This window comes from Oncorhynchus nerka, linkage group LG10 (genome assembly GCF_034236695.1).
Source record: "Oncorhynchus nerka isolate Pitt River linkage group LG10, Oner_Uvic_2.0, whole genome shotgun sequence".
Lineage (NCBI taxonomy): Eukaryota > Metazoa > Chordata > Actinopteri > Salmoniformes > Salmonidae > Oncorhynchus > Oncorhynchus nerka.
Genome location: NC_088405.1, coordinates 29,227,670 through 29,253,943, shown reverse-complemented (window position 1 = coordinate 29,253,943; position 26,274 = coordinate 29,227,670). Strand labels below are relative to the sequence as shown.

General features: G+C 41.6%; 1 protein-coding gene and 1 long non-coding RNA gene across 2 annotated transcripts in view; one reads left to right on the top strand and one right to left on the bottom strand.

Moving 5' to 3' along the window:
- Positions 1–1,716: 1,716 nt before the first annotated feature.
- Positions 1,717–3,336, bottom strand: LOC135573676 (uncharacterized). Its single transcript, XR_010464829.1, has 5 exons — positions 2,909–3,336; positions 2,645–2,821; positions 2,493–2,554; positions 2,324–2,410; positions 1,717–2,237 (listed from the first exon to the last, which is right to left on the bottom strand). It is a non-coding gene; the product is annotated as an uncharacterized LOC135573676 (long non-coding RNA).
- A 13,288-nt stretch (positions 3,337–16,624) lies between these two features.
- Positions 16,625–26,274, top strand: part of pcsk2 (proprotein convertase subtilisin/kexin type 2) — an 88,031-nt gene continuing 78,381 nt past the window's right edge. The window contains exons 1-2 of the mRNA XM_029669396.2: positions 16,625–17,110; positions 21,626–21,730. Coding sequence (XP_029525256.1) covers positions 16,916–17,110; positions 21,626–21,730 — 300 coding nt within the window. The 5' untranslated portion in view covers positions 16,625–16,915. The remainder of the gene's footprint in view (positions 17,111–21,625; positions 21,731–26,274) is intronic.

Below are 26,274 nucleotides of genomic sequence, written 5' to 3'. Positions count from 1 at the left end.
AAACAAAGCAGGTAAACCATCAGCTCCTTTCGAAACTGAAGTCACAGTGACTCTACAAGATGGAAAGCACAGAATCCAAGCATATTATACAAAATGATACATACACATTCAAAGGTCTGTATATAACACACCCTGCATGTCTGCGCACTAAAATAAATGCAGGACAAATCCATACACATCAACTGAACAGACAAATGAATGGATGCAGTAGCCTCCCTGCAGCCTTGTATTACACACAGTATACCGCACAAACATCATAAGAGGCCAAATTCGTCAAAAACGAACCCAAAAAACCCAAATTCCTCTGCCACCGCAGGACATATTTAACCAAAATTGAAAGCACACATACTAACTAAAATAATTCAACACATATTGGTCCCTCAGCAGCCGACCACTGTCGTCATCGGGGAAGATTGCCGGATTGTCCCAGTCCATGGCTGGTGGCACTCTGGGGGCCCTCTCCTTCCTCAGGCAGGCCACATTGTGGAGGACAGCACAAGCCACAGTAATATCACATGCCCTAACAGGGCTGACCCTTAATTTGTGAAGGCAGTGAAAGCGTGCCTTCAGGAGGCCAAAGGTCATTTCAACTCTGGCCCTGGTCCTGGCATGGGCATGGTTGTAGGCCTGCTGTGCTTCCTGGGGGTCTGTGAAAGGTGTCAGGAGAAAGGCTGGCAGCCAACCCCCTGTCTCCCAGCAACACACCAGAGAATTCACCTGTAAACACAAAATCTCATCATTACTACCTCATAAACACAGTGATATTCTTGACACAGCCATGATGGTTATAAATAGGGGTTGTGTGGCTTACCTTGTGATAGGCACTGATAGATTTCAGAGGCCCGAAAGATTCTGGAGTCATGGACTGAGCCAGGCCATTTTGCCACAACATTGCTGATCACACAGTCAGCATTGCAGACCATCTGAAATCATAAGATGAGGAATATTACACCAATCAATGCACATCACTGGCAATGCAGAGTGTTCGTCAATGGACAATATCAAAAGTTATGTTCACCTGAACATTAATGCTGTGAAAGGATTTCCTATTCACAAAATCGGCCTCATGGGCACCTGAGGGGGCTTTTATCCTTATGTGTGTGCAGTCCACTGCACCAATGACATTGGGGAAACCTGTCACACAAAGTAATGAGTATCCTACTATGTGTTAACAGTTGTCCTGTAATTTGTAGATCCTCTTACCTGCAATCCTATAGAACTCCTCTTTGATGTCACAGAGTCTTCTGTGGCCAGGGAAGAGATGAAGACATCTGCTAATGCTTTGATAGCCAGACACACACTCCTTATTGTGCGGCAAATTGTGGCCTTGTTCAGCATCCCCACTGAGTACAGGAAGGCTCCACTAGCAAAAAAGCGCAAGGCCACACAAACCATTTGCTCCACACTCAGTGCATGGCTCCGTGCAGTGCGGTGCTTAATCCTGGGACCCAGTAGTCTGCATAGATACCTGATGCCATCTGCAGAAAACCTGTATCTTTCATATAGATGGTCATCAGGGAAGGCCAGTGGGTCCAACCGGTCCCTGAAGACCCTTTCTCGCCTGAAGGCTCTCCTCAGCACAAGTGCTTCTTCATCCACCACATCTCGCACGAATGGGCATGCCATTGTCAGAGCAGAAAGGAACACACAATTTTGGGCCTTCATATAGGCTAGTGGCCACACCTGGTGCTGGGGGGTGGGCAAAGAGGCGTGCCTTATAACGATGACTTGGTTGTACTGATTGCTGGGAAAATTAAAAAAACCTTAGAAAGATGCCACCGTCCTGTGTGCTCACAATAAGAGCTCATATGTCATGGCTCACTTGACTTTACGAGAATATACCTAATTTTTATTTTGAGCTGTGTCATCTTCTTGGAGCTGGGGAGGAAAGAAAAATAATGATTAATACATTTGTGTTACAGTTAGCATACAGTGTACATTGAAGGCATATCTCACCTCCCTCTCAAGTTTTTTATTTCAAGGTCCAGTTTCCTAATTGTCCTCTTTTTATTTCGGACTCCAGTGCAAGATTTTCCATCTTTTTCTTCTTGTACTGAATGTCTATGTCTGCCAGTTCTATTTGGCGCCGGAGGTGGTTGCCATACAACTTTCTGATAGCTTGTGAGCTCTGTGAACACAATACAATTAGCGCAGCTGGAATTTGGCAGGATGTGGTGTCCTTTTATTAATACGCACTATGTTGCCAGGCTGGTTTTCCACTGTATAGCATCTGGGTCCTGTAAAAGAAATTAGATTTTTGATTTTGATGAGGACTCCTCACCATTGTAGAGTAAATAGTACTTTCACAGTCTTAACATGATACCTCATGCCTTCTGGAATCCAGAGAGATGGTCTCCTCCTCATCATCGTCTCCATCATGTGCTGTTGCTGCTGCACTGGGGCCTTCACCCTATCACATTTAATCGGATTCATATTGAAGCTAGTAGACAAGACATGCCAGGCCTACAGTATGCCTTTGATGGAGTACTCACTGGATCAGCATCGTCTGGTGCTTGTGCTGGTGGCTCTAACAGGAACACAGTGCTGCCAGGCACTGCAAGGCAATAGGTAAACCAAAGTCAGACAGTCCAAATTGATTCAATATGAATGTGGTTGTATCCCATGTAGAGATGGAAGGACATACCTTGAATGAAGCGGGTGGCATCTTGGGAGGAACCTATGCTCGTCTCTTTCCCCCCAGGGATCCCCTCTAAGACGGGCCTGCCTTTATTTAGCTCCAAGGCCATGTCCTCTGCTGGGGTAAGGTCAGCCTTTGGTGACCCACCACCCGTGCCTTGTCTGTGGGTATTCTTTTTCACTGCTAAAACAGTACAGACAATGTGTGAGCAGGCACCTTCTGGGTACAATATATGCTTGTGCTTTGTTAAATATTAGTCAGGGACCATACCATTCTGCAGAATGTTCTTGTATTTGATTTTGACCTGCTGCCATGTCCGTTTTGGCCCGTTCATGTTTAATCTACACACACACACACACACACACACACACACACACACACACACACACACACACACACACATTTAATGGAGTCACACTGCAAAAAATTACTTGGTATTTTTGTCTTGTTTTCAGTAAAAATATCAAAAAATTTATCATAGCTTTATACAGTGTGATGGAGTTACTTTACACAATTTCACTCATATCTGCAGTGCATTTCAATTAAAAATTTAACCGTTTCATAATTACAGTACAACTGCATTTTTGGAGATGTGAATTAAATATTTGAATTGTAATTGTGATGTTTCAGCGGAGCGGTGAGTGTGTAATTGTGCACTACTTACGCATTCAGGCGGTCTGCAATACTTTGCCACGCTTTTTCTCCGGTGTTGCCTTTCTTCTTAATTATATCTTTTACCTCCTCGTATGCCTCCATGAGGATTTGTGCTTCCGACGGGGAAAAGTACGCGGCTCTAGTTGCCATGGTAAATCAGTTAATCTGTGATCTGTGGCGGGGTCTATTTGAGTGAGCCGTGAGCGCGCACCTATCCAGGATTGGTTTCACCTGGCTTAATGAATCCGTGTCTGCTCATCCTGGCTTGGTCTTTGTGCAACCAATTAAGCCTGGACGCACATGTTTTGGCTTCATTGAGCTCAGCTGAGTCATTTATCCCGGATGTCTTAATTCTACTTTTGTGCAACAGGCCCCAGAGCTTGAAACACTAGGCCTATTTTTGCCTATTTTTAGTTGAATTCAGGGTTGAAGGTAAACAATAGCTGTTGATGACTTTGCAAATGCTATGTAGGCCTAAATAACCATCATTGATTATATATGAGTGACAAAGTATGGTCACATTTCTTTATTTTTGATAAGATTATTATTATTTGTTTTTTTACAACACATAACATACAAACGACAACATCACACAAACATTAACATCACACCTGCCCAGACCCACATGCTCACATCTCTAGTTCCCGCATCACTCTCTGCCATATGGCCTCAAACTGCTCCGTGTTGTTTCTCTCTGTCGCCCACGCACTTTCAACTCATTGACCTTTCCATTGTGTTAACGACAGAGGATTGGTTGATTTCCCGTTTTTAAGTATACCCTTTTTTTCAAGATGATTGACGAGAAGAGCATCGTCCAACCCATCAGATATCTCACTTCACCCGTATATGCCATGTCTTGAAATATACAGACAGATGGGATTCAAATAAAATTGACATTGTAATACTTTCTAACTCCGCCGATAACTTTTGGACGTTATATAATTCCCAGAAGGCATGGATTATTGAGTCATTGTTCGTTTTACACTTAAGACATGACTCTGGCGTTGTGCTGTAGAATTTGTGAATTTTGTCTCTTGTATTATACATTCTATACGTTATTTTATACTGGATTAAGCATACATTTTAGTTAACTGTCATTGTATTATTTATGTTCCAACATTCCCTCCATCTTGTGCCAAAATCAGTTATCTTGGTTCCAAAAGTTTGTATTTGTTTCTAAGAGATAGTCAGTTGGATAGGCTCTCTGCAAGATTTTGTATAGCTTACCTATCATATTAATATCCCTTTCGGACTCAAATAGGATTCCTTGAAGATTGCTCTGATGTCCAAAAGATTTCAAATCGACATTATATCGACATCGATATAGCATTTTTAAGTAGCTTTTTCCTGTTTCTCCAAGTTGAATGTAGTTTGAAAATATCTACATTGGTCAATCCAAAATGGCTTATTAATGCTCTCATGGAAATAAATGAATTTCCTATTACCAAAATGACGTGTGAAATCGGAAAAGCTATCCAAGGATTGTTCCATAGGGTTATGTTTCGGGAGTGATATTGGTACTTGTACAATATGTTGGATTTTCTTCCATGTTGTTATAGTGTTCTCAACTATGAAGTTATTCATGTTCTTATCTTCATCCTTTGAAAATAGATACATGAAAACATTCTGGGGATGATCATGCGCATCTTCATTAAATACCAATTGATCCTCTTCAGTGTATTTATCTATATGTCACAAGTAAAAGCCTTGGGCGGCGAGTTGATACAATTCCAAGTCTGGAAGGTCACATTTCATTTGCTCTGTTACCTACCCTTTGGAATGATTTTGATAGCAACAGTGAGACAATCTATTTACTTTTAAAGCGACGATCTCTCAACAATAATTCTCACGCTAGCACATTGGTAATAGTCAGTGACAACCGACTGGGCACACACTGGTTGAAACGATTTTCACGTCATTCAATGAAATTACGTTGAACCAATGTGGAATAAACGTTGAATTGATGCCTGTCACCAATGGGAAATATTATAGCTAAGCAGGGCTGGGTATAGTTAAAGGTTTTCACACACTGTTGCTGGTATTTTGGCCCATTCCTCCATGCATATCTCCTCTAGAGCAGTGATGTTTTGGGGCTGTTGCTGGGCAACACAGACTTTCAACTCCCTCCAAAGATATTCTACAGGGTTGAGATCTGGAGACTGGCTAGGCCACTCCAGGACATTGAAATGCTTCTTACGAAGCCACTCCTTCGTTGTCCGGGCGGTGTGTTTGGGATCATTGTCATGCTGAAAGACCCAGCCACGTTTCATCTTCAATGCCCTTGCTGATGGAAGGAGGTTTTCACTCAAAATCTCACGATACATGGCCCCATTCATTCTTTCCTTTACACGGATCAGTCGTCCTGGTCCCTTTGCAGAAAAACAGCCCCAAAGTATGATGTTTCCACCCCCATGCTTCACAGTAGGTATGGTGTTCTTTGGATGCAATTCAGCATTCTTTGTCCTCCAAACACGACGAGTTTTTACCAAAAAGTTATATTTTGGTTTCATCTGACCATATGACATTCTCCCAATCTTCTTCTGGATCATCCAAATGCTCTCTAGCAAACTTCAGACGGGCCTGGACATGTACTGGCTTAAGCAGGGGGACACTTCTGGCACTGCAGGACTTGAGTCCCTGACGGCGTAGTGTGTTACTGATGGTAGGCTTTGTTACTTTGGTCCCAGCTCTCTGCAAGTCATTCACTAGGTCCCCCCGTGTGGTTCTGGGATTTTTGCTCACCGTTCTTGTGATCCTTTTGACCCCACGGGGTGAGATCTTGCGTGCAGGTCTACAATTTTGTTTCTGGTGTCCTTTGACAGCTCTTTGGTCTTGGCCATAGTGGAGTTTGGAGTGTGACTGTTTGAGGTTGTGGACAGGTGTCTTTTATACTGATACAAGTTCAAACAGGTGCCATTAATACAGGTAACGAGTGGAGGACAGAGGAGCCTCTTAAAGAAGAAGTTACAGGTCTGTGAGAGCCAGAAATCTTGCTTGTTTATAGGTGACCAAATACTTATTTTCCACCATAATTTGCAAATAAATTCATTATGTGATTTTCTGGATTTTTTAAAACCACTAAACAGAGGATAATGTGAACTTTACCACTGTTGGTGTTCATTGTTGATCATAGAAGGAAATAAACAGTATTTGTCCCCTCATTCAGATTACATCCTCTGACTTTCGGGTTATCTGAAAATGAAATAATCTCCAAAATATTGCTACTTTTAAAACAAGCAATAGAACGCTGGTTTAGTTTAATCCACCAGAAAAAAATCAGAACAAATATGAGAACAAATATGATGGTTAAACTCAAATATACTAATTGATAACAAAATTGAAGAAAAAAAAAAACGGTATAATCTTTCTAAATGATATCATAAATAGGACTGGTGGAGTTATGTCATAAATGCAGTAAAGGACTAAGGACTAAGGACCCAAAAATGGACAGCTCCACCATACAGCTGGAAAAATAGCTGGGATGAGATTTTTGATGTACCGATTTCATGGCACATGGGTTAAGTATGAACTGATACACAAAATGACGCCGGATTCAAAACATAGAGTTTTTTCAATTTCAGTTATTATACAAAATTCTTGCAACCAATATATATGTACTATGAGGGATACAACCATCCCAGCTCTGCAGATCTTGCTGCGAAGAGACAGAATCATTAGACCACTTGTTTTGGTACTGCCCATATGTAGCTTGTTTTTGGTCGCAGGTTCAGAAATGGCTATTAAAATGCAACATTTACTTGGAGCTAACTCTGCAATAGCACTGCTGCGTGATTTGATAAGTCACTGTCAAACGATCAATATTAGAATAATACTCTTAGCAAAGGTTTTTTATCTTTAATTTACAATCTGTAGAAACTATGAGAATAGAAAGGTTCTGAACTTTTGTGAAACATCACAGCACAGAGGAACAATATATGACAGCTAGACTGTATGGTCTTCAGAGATAGATGGGAGGGGTTGAGGGTAGCTGAAGGCTGGGACTAAAAACAAACAAAAGGTAACTAATATAAAATAAACTGTCAGTGTGTGTAGTATGTATAAGCTGGAAGTCTAAACCTAAGGGTTGATGTCCGTTTGTTTATTCCAATTAAGGGAGGGGTGGTAGGGTTAGGATAAAATAATAAAGAAGGAAAATATATAACAAAAATATATGTTAAATAATATATTGACAAAAAAATATAAACAGGGGACTGAAAATTATGCAGACGATTACATCGACAGAAGCCACAATCTATAATATTAATGCTGATCCACCCGTAAAAAATAAATAAACAAAATAATAAAGAACAGTCTTGGAGAGCTGCAGGCTAGGCAATCAGTTAATCGAGGTCTTTTTGATTTAGTTGAATGAGGTGACCATTGATCTAAAGGCTCCTGTTCTGTTGTTGCTCCAGGATACTGTAGTAGTTAATGACTGTGTCATTGTCAGATGCAATCTGAGCGGCTTACCGTCCCACCCTCAAGACGTGTATTGAAATCTCTGACTTTTCCCTATGTCCCAAACCACCACAAACATCAGATATCTAATCTCACAGAGTCTGAGGCAGTGGTTTCCAAGGGAGAGAAAGAGAGAGAGACAGAGCGAGAGAGAGTGAGAGAGAGCAAAACACCATCGGAATGTGCAATTCCTGTGGCACTTGTGGCCTAGTAATCAATGCAGGTGTGATACCCATGATCATCCCCTCTACCCTCACGCCCCCTCGTCTGCCTCACTACCCAACAGACACAAAGAGCAGTTCACACAGTGAAAGCTTAGCAACTAGTAGCAACTGAACTCCCATCGTTTTCTGTTCATCTTTGCTTATGCCTCCTCTCTAGCTGACAGTCATAATGCACTTTCATCTGGGTACTTTTATTTTTGGAGGGTTATTCATGGTTTCTCAGGCAACAGAAATGAAACAGTTTGATTATTTTGACTTCTCTTTGATGTGTTAGGTTCTTTTCACTATGAGTTCAAACAGCAGTCAGTCATGTCTGTATGAAAAGCAGAGAAGCAGAAAACTCATAATATGGGGTGCAGAAGCTATTGGTAAACTTCCATTTAAAATATATATCCTTTGGGGAAGTCTTAGCGACACCTTGTAGATAGACAGGTAACATTTGGGAGTTATTTGTGATATTGAAACAATATTTTAAGTGTTTGATGGAGTAATGTCTGCTTTTTAAATCACCCATTCAAACTTAATTCTCGATAATCAAGAATTTCAATAAGCATTTCTCTACGGCTGGCCATGCTTTCCTCCTGGCTACCCCAACCCCGTCCAACAGCTCTGCACCCCCTGCAGCAACTGGCCCAAGCACCCCCCGCTTCTCCTTCACCCAAATCCAGACAGCTGATGTTCTGAAAGAGATACAAAATCTGGATCCCTATAAATCAGCTGGGCTAGACAATCTGGAACCTCTCTTCCTAAAATTATCCACTGCATTGTTGCAACCCCTATTACTAGTCTGTTCAACCTCTCTTTCATATCATCTGAGATTCCTAAAGACTGGAAAGCGGCCGCGGTCATCCCCCTCTTCAAAGGTGGAAACACTCTAGACTCAAACGGTTACAGACCTATATCCATCCTGCCCTGCCTTTCTAAAGTCTTCGAAAGCCAAGTGAACAAACAGATCACCGACCATTAAGAATCCCACCGTACCTTCTCCGCTATACAATCTGGTTTCCGAGCTGGTCACGGGTGCACCTCAGCCACACTCAAGGTCCTAAACGATATCATAACAGCTATCGACAAAAGACAGTACTGTGCAGCCGTCTTCATCGACCTGGCCAAGGCTTCGACTCTGTCAATTTCCGTATTCTTATCGGCAGACTCAACAGCCTTGGTTACTCTAATGACTGCCTCGCCTGGTTCACTAACTACTTCTCAGATAGAGTTCAGTCTGTCAAATCGGAGGGCCTGTTGTCCGGACCTCTGGCAGTCTCTATGGGGGTGCCACAGGGTTCAATTCTCGGGCCGACTCGTTTCTCTGTATATATCAATGATGTCACTCTTGCTGCGGGTGATTCTTTGATCCACCTCTACGCAAACAACACCATTCTGTATACATCTGGCCCGTCTTTGGACACTGTGTTAACAAACCTCCAAACAAGCTTCAGCACCATACAATACTCCTTCCGTGGCCTTCAACTGCTCTTAAATGCTAGTAAAACGAAATGCATGCTCCTCAACCGAACAAATCAAGCCTGGGAGTTGTTTGGAAGTTCTGTCTTAGAATATGTGGACAACTATAAATACCCAGGTGTCCGGCTGCATTGTAAACTCTCCTTCCAGACTCACATTAAGCATCTCCAATTTAGAATCGGCTTCCTATTTCGCAACAAAGCCTCCTTCACTCATGCTGCCAAACAGACCCTCGTAAAACTGACTATCCTACTGATACTTGACTTCGGCGATGTAATTTACAAAATAGCCTCCAACACTCTACTCAGCAAATTGGATGCAGTCTATCACAGTGCCATCCGTTTTGTCACCATAGCCCCATAAACTACCCACCACTGCGACCTGTATGCTCTCGTTGGCTGGTCCTCGCTACATATTCGTCGCCAAACCCACTGGCCAGGTCATCTATAAGTCTTTGCTAGGTATAGCTCCGCCTTATCTCAGCTCACTGGTCACCATAGGAACACCCCCGTAGCACGTGCTCCAGCAGGTATATTTCACTCGTCATCCCCAAAGCCAACACCTCCTTTGGCCGCCTTCCTTCCAGTTCTCTGCTGCCAATGACAGGAACGAATTGCAAAAATCACTGAAGTTGGAGACTTATATCTCCCTCACTAACTTTAAGCTGTAAATAGCCCATCCAACCAACTAACTGCCTCATCCCCATATTTTGTTTTAGTTTTTCTGCTCTTTTGCACAACAGTATTTCTACTTGCACATCCTCATCTGCACATATATCACTCCAATGCAAATTGCTAAATTGTAATTACTTCGCCACTATTGGCCTATTTATTGCCTTACCTCCTTACTTAATTTGCACACACTGTATACAGATTTACCTATTGTGTTTTTGACTGTACGTTTGTTTATCTCATGTGTAACTGTGTTGTTGTTTTTGTCGCACTGCTTTGCTTTATCTTGGCCAGGTCGCAGCTGTAAATGAGAACTTGTTCTGAACTGGCCTACATGTTTAAATAAAGGTGAAATAAATATGTGTATATACAGTGCCTTGCGAAAGTATTCGGCCCCCTTGAACTTTGCGACCTTTTGCCACATTTCAGGCTTCAAACATAAAGATATAAAACTGTATTTTTTTGTGAAGAATCAACAACAAGTGGGACACAATCATGAAGTGGTACGACATTTATTGGATATTTCAAACTTTTTTAACAAATCAAAAACTGAAAAATTGGGCGTGCAAAATTATTCAGCCCCCTTAAGTTAATACTTTGTAGCGCCACCTTTTGCTGCGATTACAGCTGTAAGTCGCTTGGGGTATGTCTCTATCAGTTTTGCACATCGAGAGACTGAAATTTTTTCCCATTCCTCCCTGCAAAACAGCTCGAGCTCAGTGAGGTTGGATGGAGAGCATTTGTGAACAGCAGTTTTCAGTTCTTTCCACAGATTCTCGATTGGATTCAGGTCTGGACTTTGACTTGGCCATTCTAACACCTGGATATGTTTATTTTTGAACCATTCCATTGTAGATTTTGCTTTATGTTTTGGATCATTGTCTTGTTGGAAGACAAATCTCCGTCCCAGTCTCAGGTTTTTTGCAGACTCCATCAGGTTTTCTTCCAGAATGGTCCTGTATTTGGCTCCATCCATCTTCCCATCAATTTTAACCATCTTCCCTGTCCCTGCTGAAGAAAAGCAGGCCCAAACCATGATGCTGCCACCACCATGTTTGACAGTGGGGATGGTGGTGTGTTCAGGGTGATGAGCTGTGTTGCTTTTACGCCAAACATAACGTTTTGCATTGTTGCCAAAAAGTTCAATTTTGGTTTCATCTGACCAGAGCACCTTCTTCCACATGTTTGGTGTGTCTCCCAGGTGGCTTGTGGCAAACTTTAAACGACACTTTTTATGGATATCTTTAAGAAATGGCTTTCTTCTTGCCACTCTTCCATAAAGGCCAGATTTGTGCAATATACGACTGATTGTTGTCCTATGGACAGAGTCCCCCACCTCAGCTGTAGATCTCTGCAGTTCATCCAGAGTGATCATGGGCCTCTTGGCTGCATCTCTGATCAGTCTTCTCCTTGTATGAGCTGAAAGTTTAGAGGGACGGCCAGGTCTTGGTAGATTTTCAGTGGTCTGATACTCCTTCCATTTCAATATTATCGCTTGCACAGTGCTCCTTGGGATGTTTAAAGCTTGGGAAATCTTTTTGTATCCAAATCCGGCTTTAAACTTCTTCACAACAGTATCTCGGACCTGCCTGGTGTGTTCCTTGTTCTTCATGATGCTCTCTGCGCTTTTAACGGACCTCTGAGACTATCACAGTGCAGGTGCATTTATACGGAGACTTGATTACACACAGGTGGAATGTATTTATCATCATTAGTCATTTAGGTCAAAAATGGATCATTCAGAGATCCTCACTGAACTTCAGGAGAGAGTTTGCTGCACTGAAAGTAAAGGGGCTGAATAATTTTGCACGCCCAATTTTTCAGTTTTTGATTTGTTAAAAAAGTTTGAAATATCCAATAAATGTCGTTCCACTTCATGATTGTGTCCCACTTGTTGTTGATTCTTCACAAAAAAATACAGTTTTATATCTTTATGTTTGAAGCCTGAAATGTGGCAAAAGGTCGCAAAGTTCAAGGGGGCCGAATACTTTCGCAAGGCACTGTATATATATATTTAAAAAAGTGGCAGTCTGCAGTTCAAACAATTGGCCAACCCACTAGTATATTGCTTAAACACTGAGAGATGGAACTGGAGAAATGTCAAATTCATAGACAAAGCTAAATATTTGAGGACTGACCATCCATGAAGTAAAAATTATAGTTTCAACTGTGTTTTGAGGCTATATATGGTTTGTTTACAATTGCATTGTTAACAAACAATGGAGTAAAGCTCATATTTTGTGTGTTGATGGGTTACGGCAGTTGAATGGAGGCATTTTTAAGTTATATTCTTCACGAGTCAGTGGGGATATATTGTTATGGTTTTACTAGAGCGTTATGTCATCTAGAGATAGCATCCCATTTAGATGACAACTAATACTCACAGGAGGCGCAATATTACACGACAATGTAGTATACTAACACAAATCTATGGTTTTTTATATACCCTCACTTCTACAGGCAGGTGCTGTAACTCTAGCACAAAGGGACATAACCACCATCATGCACTGCCATGCGAGCATAATTTCACCTTCATTCAGTCGGAGAACAACTCTCCCAGATAGGATACAGTACACATATAGCAGACATGAACACGTGTGACCTATGACTGTAACAATATCATTCATTTAAAAGTAAAAAAAAATGTGTGTACCAATTGTAGATTGCTCCTTTAAAAAAATGACTGTGTGTACCAATTACAGATTGACCCTTTTAAAACGATCTATAGTCTGTCTGAAAGGTCAAACCTGGAGGGTTCCAGTCTTGAAAACAACAGCAGGGGTTTTGGTGTGTGTGTAGTGTGTTTACGGTGTGTGTGTGTGTGTGTGTGTGTGGTGCAGGTCTGGGGCAGTGCTCTTCCTTACGATCGAAGGCCAGGATTGCCAGGGTGAGACTTCCCCCCCCCCACACACACCACAGACGCACGTACAAACATTTCAATGACCTCATACAAGTTGTATGATCTTTTTGGAATGACTTGGGCCGTGTTGAGGCTACACCCAGTTAATAGGCTAGGGTTAGAACCTTGCAATGTTCATACAATGCTCTCTAATGGAACAGTAAAAGTTGATGACTCAGTCATTAGATAGCATTATATGTTCTGCATTATCTTCTCTATGACGACATCGTTGGCATGTTTTATGCATGCTTCAGTATGCATAAAACGTCTCTTTGAGGTGGTGAGTTTATTAACAGGGCTGAGTTCTCTGGGGAAGGCTGCATTAGCCCCCCAGCTCAGCCTCCGAAACACTATAGCCTTTTGAGACGTAGGGCCCGATTCAATCCGTAGAGCTGAAGTTCAGTATTATAGTGCGATTGAAATGTTAACGGTTGAGCCAAAATACCCAACGTTTACCGTGAACGCATTCTCCGCTGACGTGGGAAGCCAGGAACATTGCCTTTACATTTCTATCTCGCTGTAGTTCAGCGCTTTTTATCGCAATGGATTGAATCAAGCCATTGTAGTACATGTAACCATCACACACAGTGAGAGAAAGCCATTTGTCCTACCTAGAGAAGAGGTCATGGTATACTGACGTCATCCTCAGAAACAAATGTATTTCTAGAGGTGGCATGAGAGAGGATTTGAGAAAGATGAGAGAACTAGGCTGTCATGTGTTATGTGACTGAGGCTTTGCATCCATGGGGATGACGTCTTATCTTCACCTTGATTAGACATGAATGAACACCCCCATGCAATGTTAATTGAACACTGTATTGTTGTCATTATAATCAAATTGCTTTTTTAATGAAAGGATTAAGGGATTTCATTCATCGATTCAGTCTTTTAATGAGAAATAGACTGACATTTTGTGAGACAAAAGAGTCAAAGAGTTGCTATTTCAGACCTACAAAACAGAATGCACTGTACTCTCCCTGGCAGGTTTGTCAACACTGGCTTGCAGCTGCCTGGTGTGCCTAGTGTGTGACCAAAAGTAACAGAGGATGTGCCAATCAAAATGGAAGTGAGCATCAATCAATGAGGAAACCAAGCAGGGAGTTTTTGCCGCAGGAAGAAGTAAGGAGGTGTAACGGAGTGCGTACTGGCCGCAGAGAAGTCAGGCGCAGGAGAGCAAAAACTGATTTCCAACGGTGTCATTTAATAAACATTAAAACCACCGTAAACAGAACAATCAATGAATGGGTCAAACAAAACCCGGTATCTACCAGCATAACGTGTACAAGCACTACAATAAACAATTCCGGACAAGGACATGGGGGGGAACAGAGGGTTAAATACACAACATGTAATTGATGGGATTGAAACCAGGTGTGAGGGAAGACAAGACAAAACCAATGGAAAATGAAAGGTGGATCATCTGATGGCTTGAAGGCCGGTGACGTCAAACGCCACTCAAACTAGGAGAGGGACCGACTTCGGCGGAAGTCGTGACAGGAGGCTTATCTTGTCTGGCTAAATAAATCATTGTCTCACCAATGTAAAAAGGCAGGTGTGTGAGAGGGAGTCTGTAGGGATGATGGAAACACTGATTAACGGAGAAGATCCTATACTGTATATCCTATACTATAAAATAAAAAAATTAGTAGGATCTAGTTCTTTCCCTATGATGATATCAGGCCAGTCCCTGTCTAGGACAATACTGCATATGTATTCATTTTCATGATCCATCATGCCAACATATGTGATATGTTGCTTTTTAATGGTATCTACTGTAATTGCCACAGCTTTACTTTAGGTGATCGATAGAACACCTGTGTGATGATGTAATAGAAAATCAAAGAAATAAGATTATAGCAGTCCAAGATGACACATGTCTGGTTTCCTCTGTATTGATTCTCAGATAGCCTACACCTTTGGGATGAGGTCACTGTACCTGAGAGAAATACTGCTACAGATATCATGGAATCATTCAATTGAGAATCATGACACACATTTCGGCTTGTCCTTATTTAAGATTGTGTCTGCGAATTGTAATGAGAGAAGTAATCATCGGGTAAGCTTGCAGAGCATGAAAACCAATCGCCATTCGGCGTGCGCTCAACTCCAAATATCCCCCAAACATGCTCAGCAGATAATGCTCTCTCTTTGAGAAAATCGACTTTTCCATGGGCAGTCACATTGTAAGATGTGGCCAATTATAAAGCAGTGTGGGATGTCGCTGATCTATGGCATGTCGTGTACAACACAGCTCTGGAATAATGTGCAAGATATGGTGAAACGATTGCTTTGTCTGTTTGTTGTGATGTTGCAAGCTCCTTACATTGTCTCCATTCTCTTGTTGATTCCAATGCAAGGCCAAAGGAGCACCATTTTGTCTGCTCTGGGCTATAAAGAGTCAAAGACCTGATATGCTCTAGCGACCGACAAGCCTCCTTTCAATGACATGTAATGAAAACAACCACATTTTCATGGCTGGTTTTATATGATTCACATCAGCTTGTCATTGCAATGAATTGTCTACATGGTATTGTGTTATGGACTCAAAGACCTGCACCCTGGTTTGTTATGGGTCCAGACCTAGAATCAATGCCCACTTTAGAGAGCTGAATGACCAGTTGTGGTTCATATCACACAGCAGAAGATATGGCCTGGGACCCATCACATAGCAAGCAGAGAGAAAGGGAAATATCATCCGTCTGTATCTGGGAGCCCAATCCCAAACACACATTCCCAAATCTCCTCCACAAGTACTTGCACTGATATCTACAAAGAGCTTTGATACCAGATGGGCTATGTATTTCATAAAAACAAATTTGATCATATTTTTTGTTGTTGTATCCTTTTGCCTCTCATTACAGTCTTCTCTTCTCTGTTCCACCATTTTCATTCCTCCCTCTCTAGTGCTCAGCTGCAGGAGAAGCTGCCATGTTCCCTGTTTCTATGAACCAGCTGCTCACATAGAGACCACAGCCCTTCACCATATTGCAGTAAAATATGTTGTCCATTCAAGTATAGGCTACAGTCTACATACTTGTGCATAAGACAAATAATTGAGGCACTACCTTTTTTATAACCAAGGCTACAAAGTCTATATGGGTTGGCCTAGCAGTTAAGAGTGTTGGGATAGTAGCCTAGCAGTTAAGAGTGTTGGGATAGTAGCCTAGCAGTTAAGAGTGTTGGGTTTGTACCCGAAATGTCACTGATTCAAATCCCAGTGCCAACTAGGAGAAACATTGTCGATGTGCCCTTGAGCAAGGCACTTAACTGTAATTGCAGCTGTAAGTCGCTCTGGATAAGAGCGTCTGCTAAATGACTAAGATGCAGCAAATGTTTATGCCTGGCACTGTACTTGGACACTGGTATAATTTTCTGCACACCAGGGGTCTAATAAAGCAAGAAATCATTCACAAAGTTATTTAAGGAGGACCATGTAGAACTAGTTGCTGTAGGTGTTTCTATTCAGGGATTTCCTACCAGACTTTTCCTACTTAGGTATTCACCACCAAATCTGACCAGAGAAGGAATTCTCCGGTGTCCTGGAAGTGTCCTACTCCTCTCCACTAAGACTCGCTAGAGCTGAGAGAGAGGAAGAGAAGAGGGAGACACACCCGCCGGCGCCGATTGGTGTAACGTCACGCGGAGAGGACCTGAACGGAGGAGCTGATAAATGATAGATGAAGAAGGAGAGAGAGCTGAGGATGCAGGTTTGGTCTGAAACACAACCACCCGTCGACTGGTCTCGTAGCATCGCCCACACAGCAAAGAGACGCTAAAACCCGAAGGACGGTCCAACTTCCACTAGCCCTCAGCAGCCGAGGAGATGTATCCCCAAAAGGTCTGATTCAGACATCTCTTCAGAGGAGCATCCCGCCCGAAGAATTCACTCCGACAGTCACCCTGATACATGCCAGACATGATGCTCGGATCTCTCAGATATGGGACAGCAGTTGGATTGATATTACTAAACTCGCTGGTTCTTGCAACACAAGCCACGGAGGAAGGGATATTTACAAATCATCTCTTGGTTCAATTGCATGAAGGCGCACACGATGAAGCGCACCAACTTGCAACGGAGCACGGGTTTCAAAGCTCCCGGAAGGTAAATCGTAACGTTAGGCTATTATGTGCAGAAAATTAGGATTATGTAGGCTAATTCGATTTTCATTGATGAACATGCCCAGTTTTTGTCGCTAAACTCCACTTGAAAAAAATAATATTCTTATTGTTATTTTTCTTTTCTAAATGGCCTAGAATATTATACATATTATTTGGGCTATTATTTTAGAAACATACATATTTGTTTTGACTTCAGTTACATGTTTTTAATTTATAGCATATTATTTGAATTATGCCTAGGCCTATTTGTTTTGTTTTTCAGACGACCGTCAATTAAGTTGATCTCGATCATTTATTTGGTTACATAATATATCGGTTTATGTCGCCTAATCTTCATATTCGATACATAAATATGTCTTGAGCCTAAATTGCTGCTGTAATCTAACATTTTCTTCGAATGCTATCACTGGAACTGTCAATCAGTTACATTTGTTCCAAAACTGCCACCATATTGCCAGTACATTTCTTGGTCCCCAGTAATTTTGGAAATTATAAATGTGGCCTGAATAGATTATGTGAATTAGGGCAGGCTAATAGCAGCCTAACATCAGTTCCACTGGGATCATCCTTGAGGACTCTGCCCACTCAAGACATCATTGAAAACTAATTTAGTTAGTTGATGACCTGTAGCCTCAGCCTAAAAATATAGTTGTTGTCAGTTCATAAATATAGGTCTCTGTCAAACACTGTAATCAATCGATCAATCAATCAAATGTATTTATAAAGCCCTTTTTACATCAGCTGATGTCACAAAGTGCTATACAGAAACCCAGCCTAAAACCCACAAATAGCAAGCAATGCAGATGTAGAAGCACAGTGGCTAGGACAAAACCCATAGAAAGGCAGTAACCTAGGGAGAAACCTAGAGAGGAACCGGGCTCTGAGGGGTGACCAGTCCTCTTCTGGCTGTGCCGGGTGGAGATTATGACAGAACATGGCCAAGATGTTCAAACGTTCATAGATGGCCAACAAGGTCAAATAATAATAATCACAGTGGTTGTAGAGGGTGCTACATGTCAGTTGCATAACTGAATTCATTTAACTGAAATCAAATCAACATCAAATCAAATTTATTTATATAGCCCTTCGTACATCAGCTGATATCTCAAAGTGCTGTACAGAAACCCAGCCTAAAACCCCAAACAGCAAGCAATGCAGGTGTAGAAGCACGGTGGCTAGGAAAAACTCCCTAGAAAGGACAAAACCTAGGAAGAAACCTAGAGAGGAACCAGGCTATGAGGGGTGGCCAGTCCTCTTCTGGCTGTGCCGGGTGGAGATTATAACAGAACATGGCCAAGATGTTCAAATGTTCATAAATGACCAGCATGGTCAAATAATAATAATCACAGTAGTTGTCGAGGGTGCAGCAAGTCAGCACCTCAGGAGTAAATGTCAGTTGGCTTTTCATAGCCGATCATTAAGAGTATCTCTCCTACTCCTGCTGTCTCTAGAGAGTTGAAACAGGGACAGGTAGCACGTCCGGTGAACAGGTCAGGATTCCATAGCCGCAGGCAGAACAGTTGAAACTGGAGCAGCAGCACGGCCAGGTGGACTGGGGACAGCAAGGAGTCATCATGCCAGGTAGTCCTGAGGCATAGTCCTAGGGCTCAGATCCTCAGAGAGAAAGAGATAATTAGAGAGAGCATACTTAAATTTACACAAGACACCGGATAAGACAGGAGAAGTACTCCAGATATAACAAACTGACCCTAGCCCCCCGACACATAAACTACTGCAGCATAAATACTGGAGGCTGAGACAGGAGGGGTCAGGAGACACTGTGGCCCCATCCGATGATACCCCCAGACAGAGCCAAACAGGAAGGATATAACCCCACCCACTTTGCCAAAGCACAGCCCCCACACCACTAGAGGGATATCTTCAACCACCAACTTACCATCCTGAGACAAGGCCGAGTATAGCCCACAAAGATCTCCGCCACGGCACAACCCAAGGGGGGCGCCAACCCAGACAGGAAGATCACGTCAGTGACTCAACCCATTCAAGTGACGCATCCCTCCCAGGGATGGCATGTGTGTCTTCTGCATTTAGACCACCCCAATCTGAATCAGAGAGGTGCGGGGTGCTGCCTTAATCGACCTCATCGGCACCCAGGGAGCAGTTGTTGGAGGTTAACTGCCTTGTTCAAGGTCAGAAAGTCAGATTTATCCACCTTTTTGGCTCCGGGATTCTAACCAGCAACCTTTTGGTTATGGGCCCAACACTCTAGGCTTCCTGAGCTGACACACACACAAAAAATGTTGTAGAGTTACTGACTAACGGAGGGTAACTATAAAAAGAAACAAAGAAAGTTTCACGCTCTGAATATGCTCTCAACAATTTAATGGGTACACCTAACCAACGTATCGGCACAGAGTGCCTTCTTCAGGGTTGAATAAACATACGGATATTAACCAAGGAATAAACATAAGGATTCTGATGAGGTCACTATGTTCTCACACATGCACACCTGCTAACAGAATATGTAACACTTTGGGATAGTCCATCTGTAGATGCTCTACAGACCATCAGTAACATTTCAACTAACTATCTACTAACCCTAACCGTAACCCTCATCCTAACCCTAAACTTAACCCTTACCCTAACCCGAACCTTAGCCTTTAACCTTATTCTAAACCTAACCCTAACCGTAATCTTAGCAAGCAGTTGCTTATCAAAATATAGTTTGTTGACCGTAACACCATCTGTAGAGCATCTACGTATGGAAAGACCGGACTATCCAAATAACGTGTGACCACAGAAGATCCTTTCACTTGCTATGTGAAAGCCTGAGTATGTTCTTATCCTTGAGCCCATTCATTGAGTGTATATTGCACACACATGTTCAATTGCTTGTGCACTGGTGCTTTGTTTTGGAATTACATGCCAAGGTGTCAAGTACGCCTACACTGCATTTATGTGTTTGTTCCATACATTTAGACCGAGCTTTGTCCAGGTCAGCAAGATGATCTAAATAAGAGTCCCTTTCTAAAGTCTGTATACTCTTCATACACTTTATCATAAATCAATTCACTGAATTCTCAATGTAAGAAAACAATTTGATCAGAAACCAGCAGAATACTTTGTCTTCAGACATGGCAGTTTATACTTATCATTTTAGTAATTTAGCAGACACTCTTATCCAGAGCGACTTACAGGAGCAATTAGGGTCTTGCACAAGGGCACATTTTTCACCTAGTTGGCTCAGGGATTCAAACCAGCGACCTTTCGGTTACTGGCCCAATGCTCTTAAACAGCCCAGTGAATGCAGGCCCTGTCATCACACATCAAACACCTTAAGCAGCCATTGATGTCTCAACAGGAAAAATGATCCCCCTGACTGAACTGCCTTGTCAGATGTCAGAATAAGAGCGTGGGTGCAATTGGCTGGGGAGCAAGGCATTGAGGCGAAGCATAAAAATCGAGGTTACTGTGGTTTTGTGAATTAAAATTCTCACTTCGGCATTCAAAATACTGGCATGTCCCTCTTGGCTACTGAAGACTTGATGTGTAGTTTGACAGGGATGATTAGATACTGAATGTGTGTTGTTTTGACTGAGGTTTAATGGCAGAATCTCTAACTGGTTTCTGAAAGTGTCTGCTTGCTAGTCTTTCTCCTTGTAGACACTTCCATACAGTAGGCTATCCCCTTCCATCCACTCTTTCACTGCTTCACACATACACCTTCTCTAGATTATGTAATATCCAGCTATGTTTGTCTCCATAGCACACACACCATTAAACAATATCTGTGCAGTGACACACACACATTAAGCCAATTCCCCAATGTTTACTTTGAATCACCAGCATTTACTGTACATAACATCCTGTGAAAAGGGAAGCCAGGATTTACTCTTGAACATCCTCTCACATCGGCTATTTACTGCAAGTCTTACTGTATTGTACGATGGCTGAGTGCAGTGGACCCTGGTAACCATACATTACCATAGCTGCATAAACATACTGATTCACATAGATCAGACAGGCACATTAGACTGTGTTTCATTGAAAACTGTGACCTGGCATCCCAGCTTTATTACAGCGTATGGAGGTCTTTAATCTTACTAGGGAGCCTTAGGCACTGCTCGTACCATGCATCTCATTTCTTCCCTCTGTGATTTATGGTAGTTCATTCCAGCAGTGCACACTTTCTTAAAATAGACCCTGTGATTCCACAGAATGGAGTGATGCTCTCTCTCTCTCTCTCTCTCTCTCTCTCCCCCTCTTTCCATTCTGCCATTCTGCCATTCACTCCATTACTTTCTATATATATATTTCGGTCCATTGCTTAATCTTTCCTCTCTCACCTGTCTCCTTCCTCCATCATTCTCTGTGCCTCCATCAACCGCTCTCTCTCATTCCCCCATTTTTCTTTCCATAACTTCATCTCTTTCTTCTCCCACTCTCTACCTTCCTTCTATCTCCAACACTTTCTCACTCAATCCTTCCCTCTCTCTTTCTTTCCTTGTCTCACGCAATTATTTTCTCTCTTTTCCAGCTTCCCTTTGGAGAGGGCCTTTTTCACTTCTACCCCCAGGACACCCCTCAGAGGAGGAGCAAACGCAGCCTTCGGCACAGACAGCGTCTGGAGAAAGACCGCAGGGTAAGTAAAACACACAAGCGCGCACGCACACACACGCACACATGCACACACACGCACACATGCACACACACGCACACATGCACACACACAGACACCCAGGTTGCCATAGAAACGGGCCTAGTTCCAACGCCACCCCGAAAAAATTATTACAATTTGAGGCTGGCTCCTCAAGGGACATACTAGCCCCTAACAAGTTTATCTATCAAAGTTATTATCTTGTCTTTGCATACAGTGTTATTTTTTTTTTAAATTACTCATTCTTTTGCAGTATGAATATGATGATCAGGAGAGGCTTGGGCTGTAACAAGCTATGATTAAAACTGATGTTAGTCATGCCACTTGTATGTTTAGTGCTGAAGTCCATGTGATTTCTTATAGTAGCCTACATAATCACTTCAGAAAGCTACACAGCATTATTCCATCCAGTGCGTACCACGAGGAAAGTATTAATTCAGTTATTAAATGAAATATAACACTTAAACATAATGCACTTCTTTTTAATCTCATGTTTCATGTCAAACTGAGAAATTGGTTTTGCACCTTTCTTTCAATCTAGCCACATTTATTCACATAGATATAAAGGTGAAAAAGGCATAGACAGCCCCTGGTTACTGACAGAAAATAGGCACCAAAGTAGGTTATACCAAACATATGGTAATGATCTCAAAACTACTGCAGATTTCATTCAGAAATGTAAAAGAAGAGCAGAATATCAATACTTCTTCATGAATGTGATGCTTTTATCAGGAAGATAGAATGACAATTTTCCATCTTTATATCACATGAAATTTCTATGTTTATGGGTGAAAGCAATTTTGTTGAAGATGACCCAAATCTAACCACAGAGTTTCTAAACCCAGAGGCGCAACCTCGCAAGACTTCCAGGATTGCTTGAGAAACAAACCAAGCAGCTTCGGACACTTGTTGGGGTCGTAGATAGTCTCATCTTTCCATAATAGTTTTGGGGATGTCTTATGGTCTGACAAACACCACTCTAGCTCTGTCATCTTTCACCCCAGATGCGGAAGTGCAACCTCACAAGGATCCCCCCATTTTCCCCCCTATTTTTTTCCCCACCTAAAATGACAACCAAATCTAACTGCCTGTAGCTCAGGACCTGAAGCAAGGAAATGCATATTATTGACACCATTTGAAAGGAAACACTTTGAAGTTTGTGGAAATGTGACATTAATGTAGGAGATTATAACACACTGAATCTGGTAAAGGATAATACAAAGAAAAAAACATGCGTTTTTGTTGTTGTTGTACCATCATCTTTGAAATGCAAGAGAAAGGCCATATTGTATTATTTTGTCCACTAGATGGCAGCAGTATATGTGCAAAGTTTTAGACTGATCCAATGAACCATTGCATATCTTTTCAAAATGTTGTATCAAGATTGCTCAAATGTACATAATTGGTTTATTAATACATTTTCAAGTTCATAATTGTGCACTCTACTCAAACAATTGTATGGTATTATTTCACTGTAATAGCTACTGTAAATTGGACAGTGCAGTTAAATTAAGAATTTAATCTTTCTGCCCATATCAGATATGGCTATGTCCTGGGAAATGTTCATGATACTTACAACCTCATGCTAATCACATTAGCCTACGTTAGCTTAACCGTTCCATGGGGGACACACCGATCCTATAGAGGTTAAACTGACAGATGTATATGGGATTTTTTTTATTATGTTAATATAGTGTAAACCCCGTAAGCTCTACAGCTGGGATGCTCTCTGCTCAACATGCTCATATTTTCAGCTTTCTGTGGTTCTGAAATAGTGGGAGAGGTTAGCTGCACATTGTTGCTGCCTCTGTCTCTTTTAAAGTATTACTAGCTTGTTCTCCTGTTGTGCTTTGAGTGTTTCTCCTAGGACAATGGGTTGTATTGTGGAGGATGACCTAGATAGAATCCCCTTCGATTACTTTGAAAGCAATTTTCTATAACTTTCCTTTTTGCCACTCTTGTGCTAGGGAAGACCACATAAAATTCTTCTAGGTTCTAGTTATTATTCTGAATTATAAAAAATGGATAGCTAAGAAGGTGCAATTTTGTTGAATTTATGAGCCTTTTCAAATACATTTACGACGACATAAGGAGTAATCATGATCTTACAGGTTCCTTAGAAAACCAACAGATTGTCTAGTGGCCCTATTGACTGAAGTAGAGTATTGATTAGATTCTGTTTATGTCCTCGGGTAAAAAGTGGAGGTTGGTTTATACACACAGCTCTGTTATCTCTGAGTTTTCCCTAACCACTGACACAGGATCAGATATTTTTCCATCCCTCTAATAGAAACGATTAGGATTGGGGGTAGGACAATGTTAACCTAGATCTGTGGTTAAGGGCTACTCCTTCCTCAAGCCAACTACAGATAGATCTGTGACACATGTCTGCTTGTGTCTTCATTTTGACATTATCCCTCTTCCCTATTCATTCATGTCTTGGTATAAACCTCACATTTGTTCCACCTGGGGAACATGACCTTTGAGTTATAATCCATAGGGCTACATTTCTGACCATGAATATAAAATGTGCTCTATCTTTGTAGTTTATCCTCTTAAATGTAAAGGACCCTATTTGATTTTTAAAAATTAAATTCAGTCTGGTATGAGAACGATCTGCAGAAGCAGGGTGTCTGCGGAAAGCGGAGTATCTTGGCTATTGATTTGTGCCTTAAAATCTTTGGTATGACTTACTATACTGTATATGAATGTATAAGAGCAGGCCGAGCCGATGACCTCATTTCAAAATGGCTGCTACCTACATTCCGGTTTGTATGGTGAAGCATACATCAAATCAAATAAAATTGTATTGGTCACATACATATATTTAACAGATGTGTAGCGAAATGCTTGTTTTCCTAGCTCCAACAGTGCAGTAGTATTTAACAGAAAAGTAGTATCTAAAAATGATTCACAACAATACACACAAACCTAAAAGTAAAATAATGGAATTAAGAAAGATATAAACATTAGATCGAGCAATGTCGATGTACAGTAGATTAGAATACAGTATATACATACAGTACCATTCAAAAGTTTGGACACACACTCATTCAAGGAATTTTTATTTATTTTTATTTTTTATTTTTTTTAAACTATTTTCTACATTGTAGAATAATAGTGAAGACATCAAAACTATGAAATAACGCATATGGAATCAGGTAGTAACCAACATTTTTTTTAACAAATCAAAATATATTTTATATTTGAGATTCTTAAAAGTATCCACCCTTTGCCTTGATGACAGCTTTGAACACTCTTGGCATTCTCTCAACCAGCTTCACCTGGAATTCTTTTCCAACAGTCTTGAAGGAGTTCCCAATTATGCTGAGTAGTTGTTGGCTGCTTTTCCTTCACTCTTTTTATTTAATTTATTTCACCTTTATTTAACCAGGTAGGCTAGAAGTTCACATTTCTAACTGCGACCTGGCCAAGATAAAGCATAGCAGTGTGAACAGACAACACAGAGTTACACATGGAGAAAACAATTAACAAGTCAATAACACAGTAGAAAAAAAGAGAGTCTATATACATTTTGTGCAAAAGGCATGAGGAGGTAGGCGAATAATTACAATTTTGCAGATTAACACTGGAGTGATAAATGATCAGATGGTCATGTACAGGTAGAGATACTGGTGTGCAAAAGAGCAGAAAAGTAAATAAATATAAACAGTATGGGGATGATGTAGGTAAAATTGGGTGGGCTATTTACCGATAGACTATGTACAGCTGCAGAAATCGGTTAGCTGCTCAGATAGCAGATGTCTGCGTTCGAACTCATCCCAAACCATCTCATTTGAGTTGAGGTCGGGGTGATTGTGGAGGCCAGGTCATCTGATGCAGCACTCCATCCCTCTCCTTCTTGGCCAAATTGCCCTTACACAGCCTGGAAGTGTGTTGGGTCATTATCCTGTTGAAAACAAATGATAGTCCCACTAAACGCAAACCAGATGGGATGGCGTATCGCTGCAGAATTCTGTGGTAGCCATTCTGGTGAATTGTGCCATGAATTCTAAATAAATCACTGACAGTATCACCAGAAAAGCATCCCCACACCATCACACCTCATCCCCCATGCTTCACGGCGGGAACCACACATGCAGAGATCATCTGTTCACCTACTCTGCGTCTCACAAAGACACAGCGATTCGAACCAAAAAGCTCAAATTTGGGCAGATTTCCACCGGTCTAATGTCCATTGCTTGTGTTTCTTGGCCCAAGCAAGTCTCTTCTTCTTATTGGTGTCCTTTAGTAGTGGTTTATTAGCAATAATTCACACAGTCTCCTCTGAACAGTTGATGTTGAGATGTTTCTGTCAACTGAACTCTTTGAAGCATCATGAGAGCCATTTTCATCATAGCGCTTGATGGTTTTTGCGACGTCACACAAGTTCTTGAAATTTTCTGTATTGACTGACCTTCATGTCTTAAATGAATGATGGACTGTCAATTATCTTTGCTTATTTGAGCTGTTCTTGCCATAATATGGACTTGGTCTTTTACCAAATAGGGCTATCTTCTGTATACCAT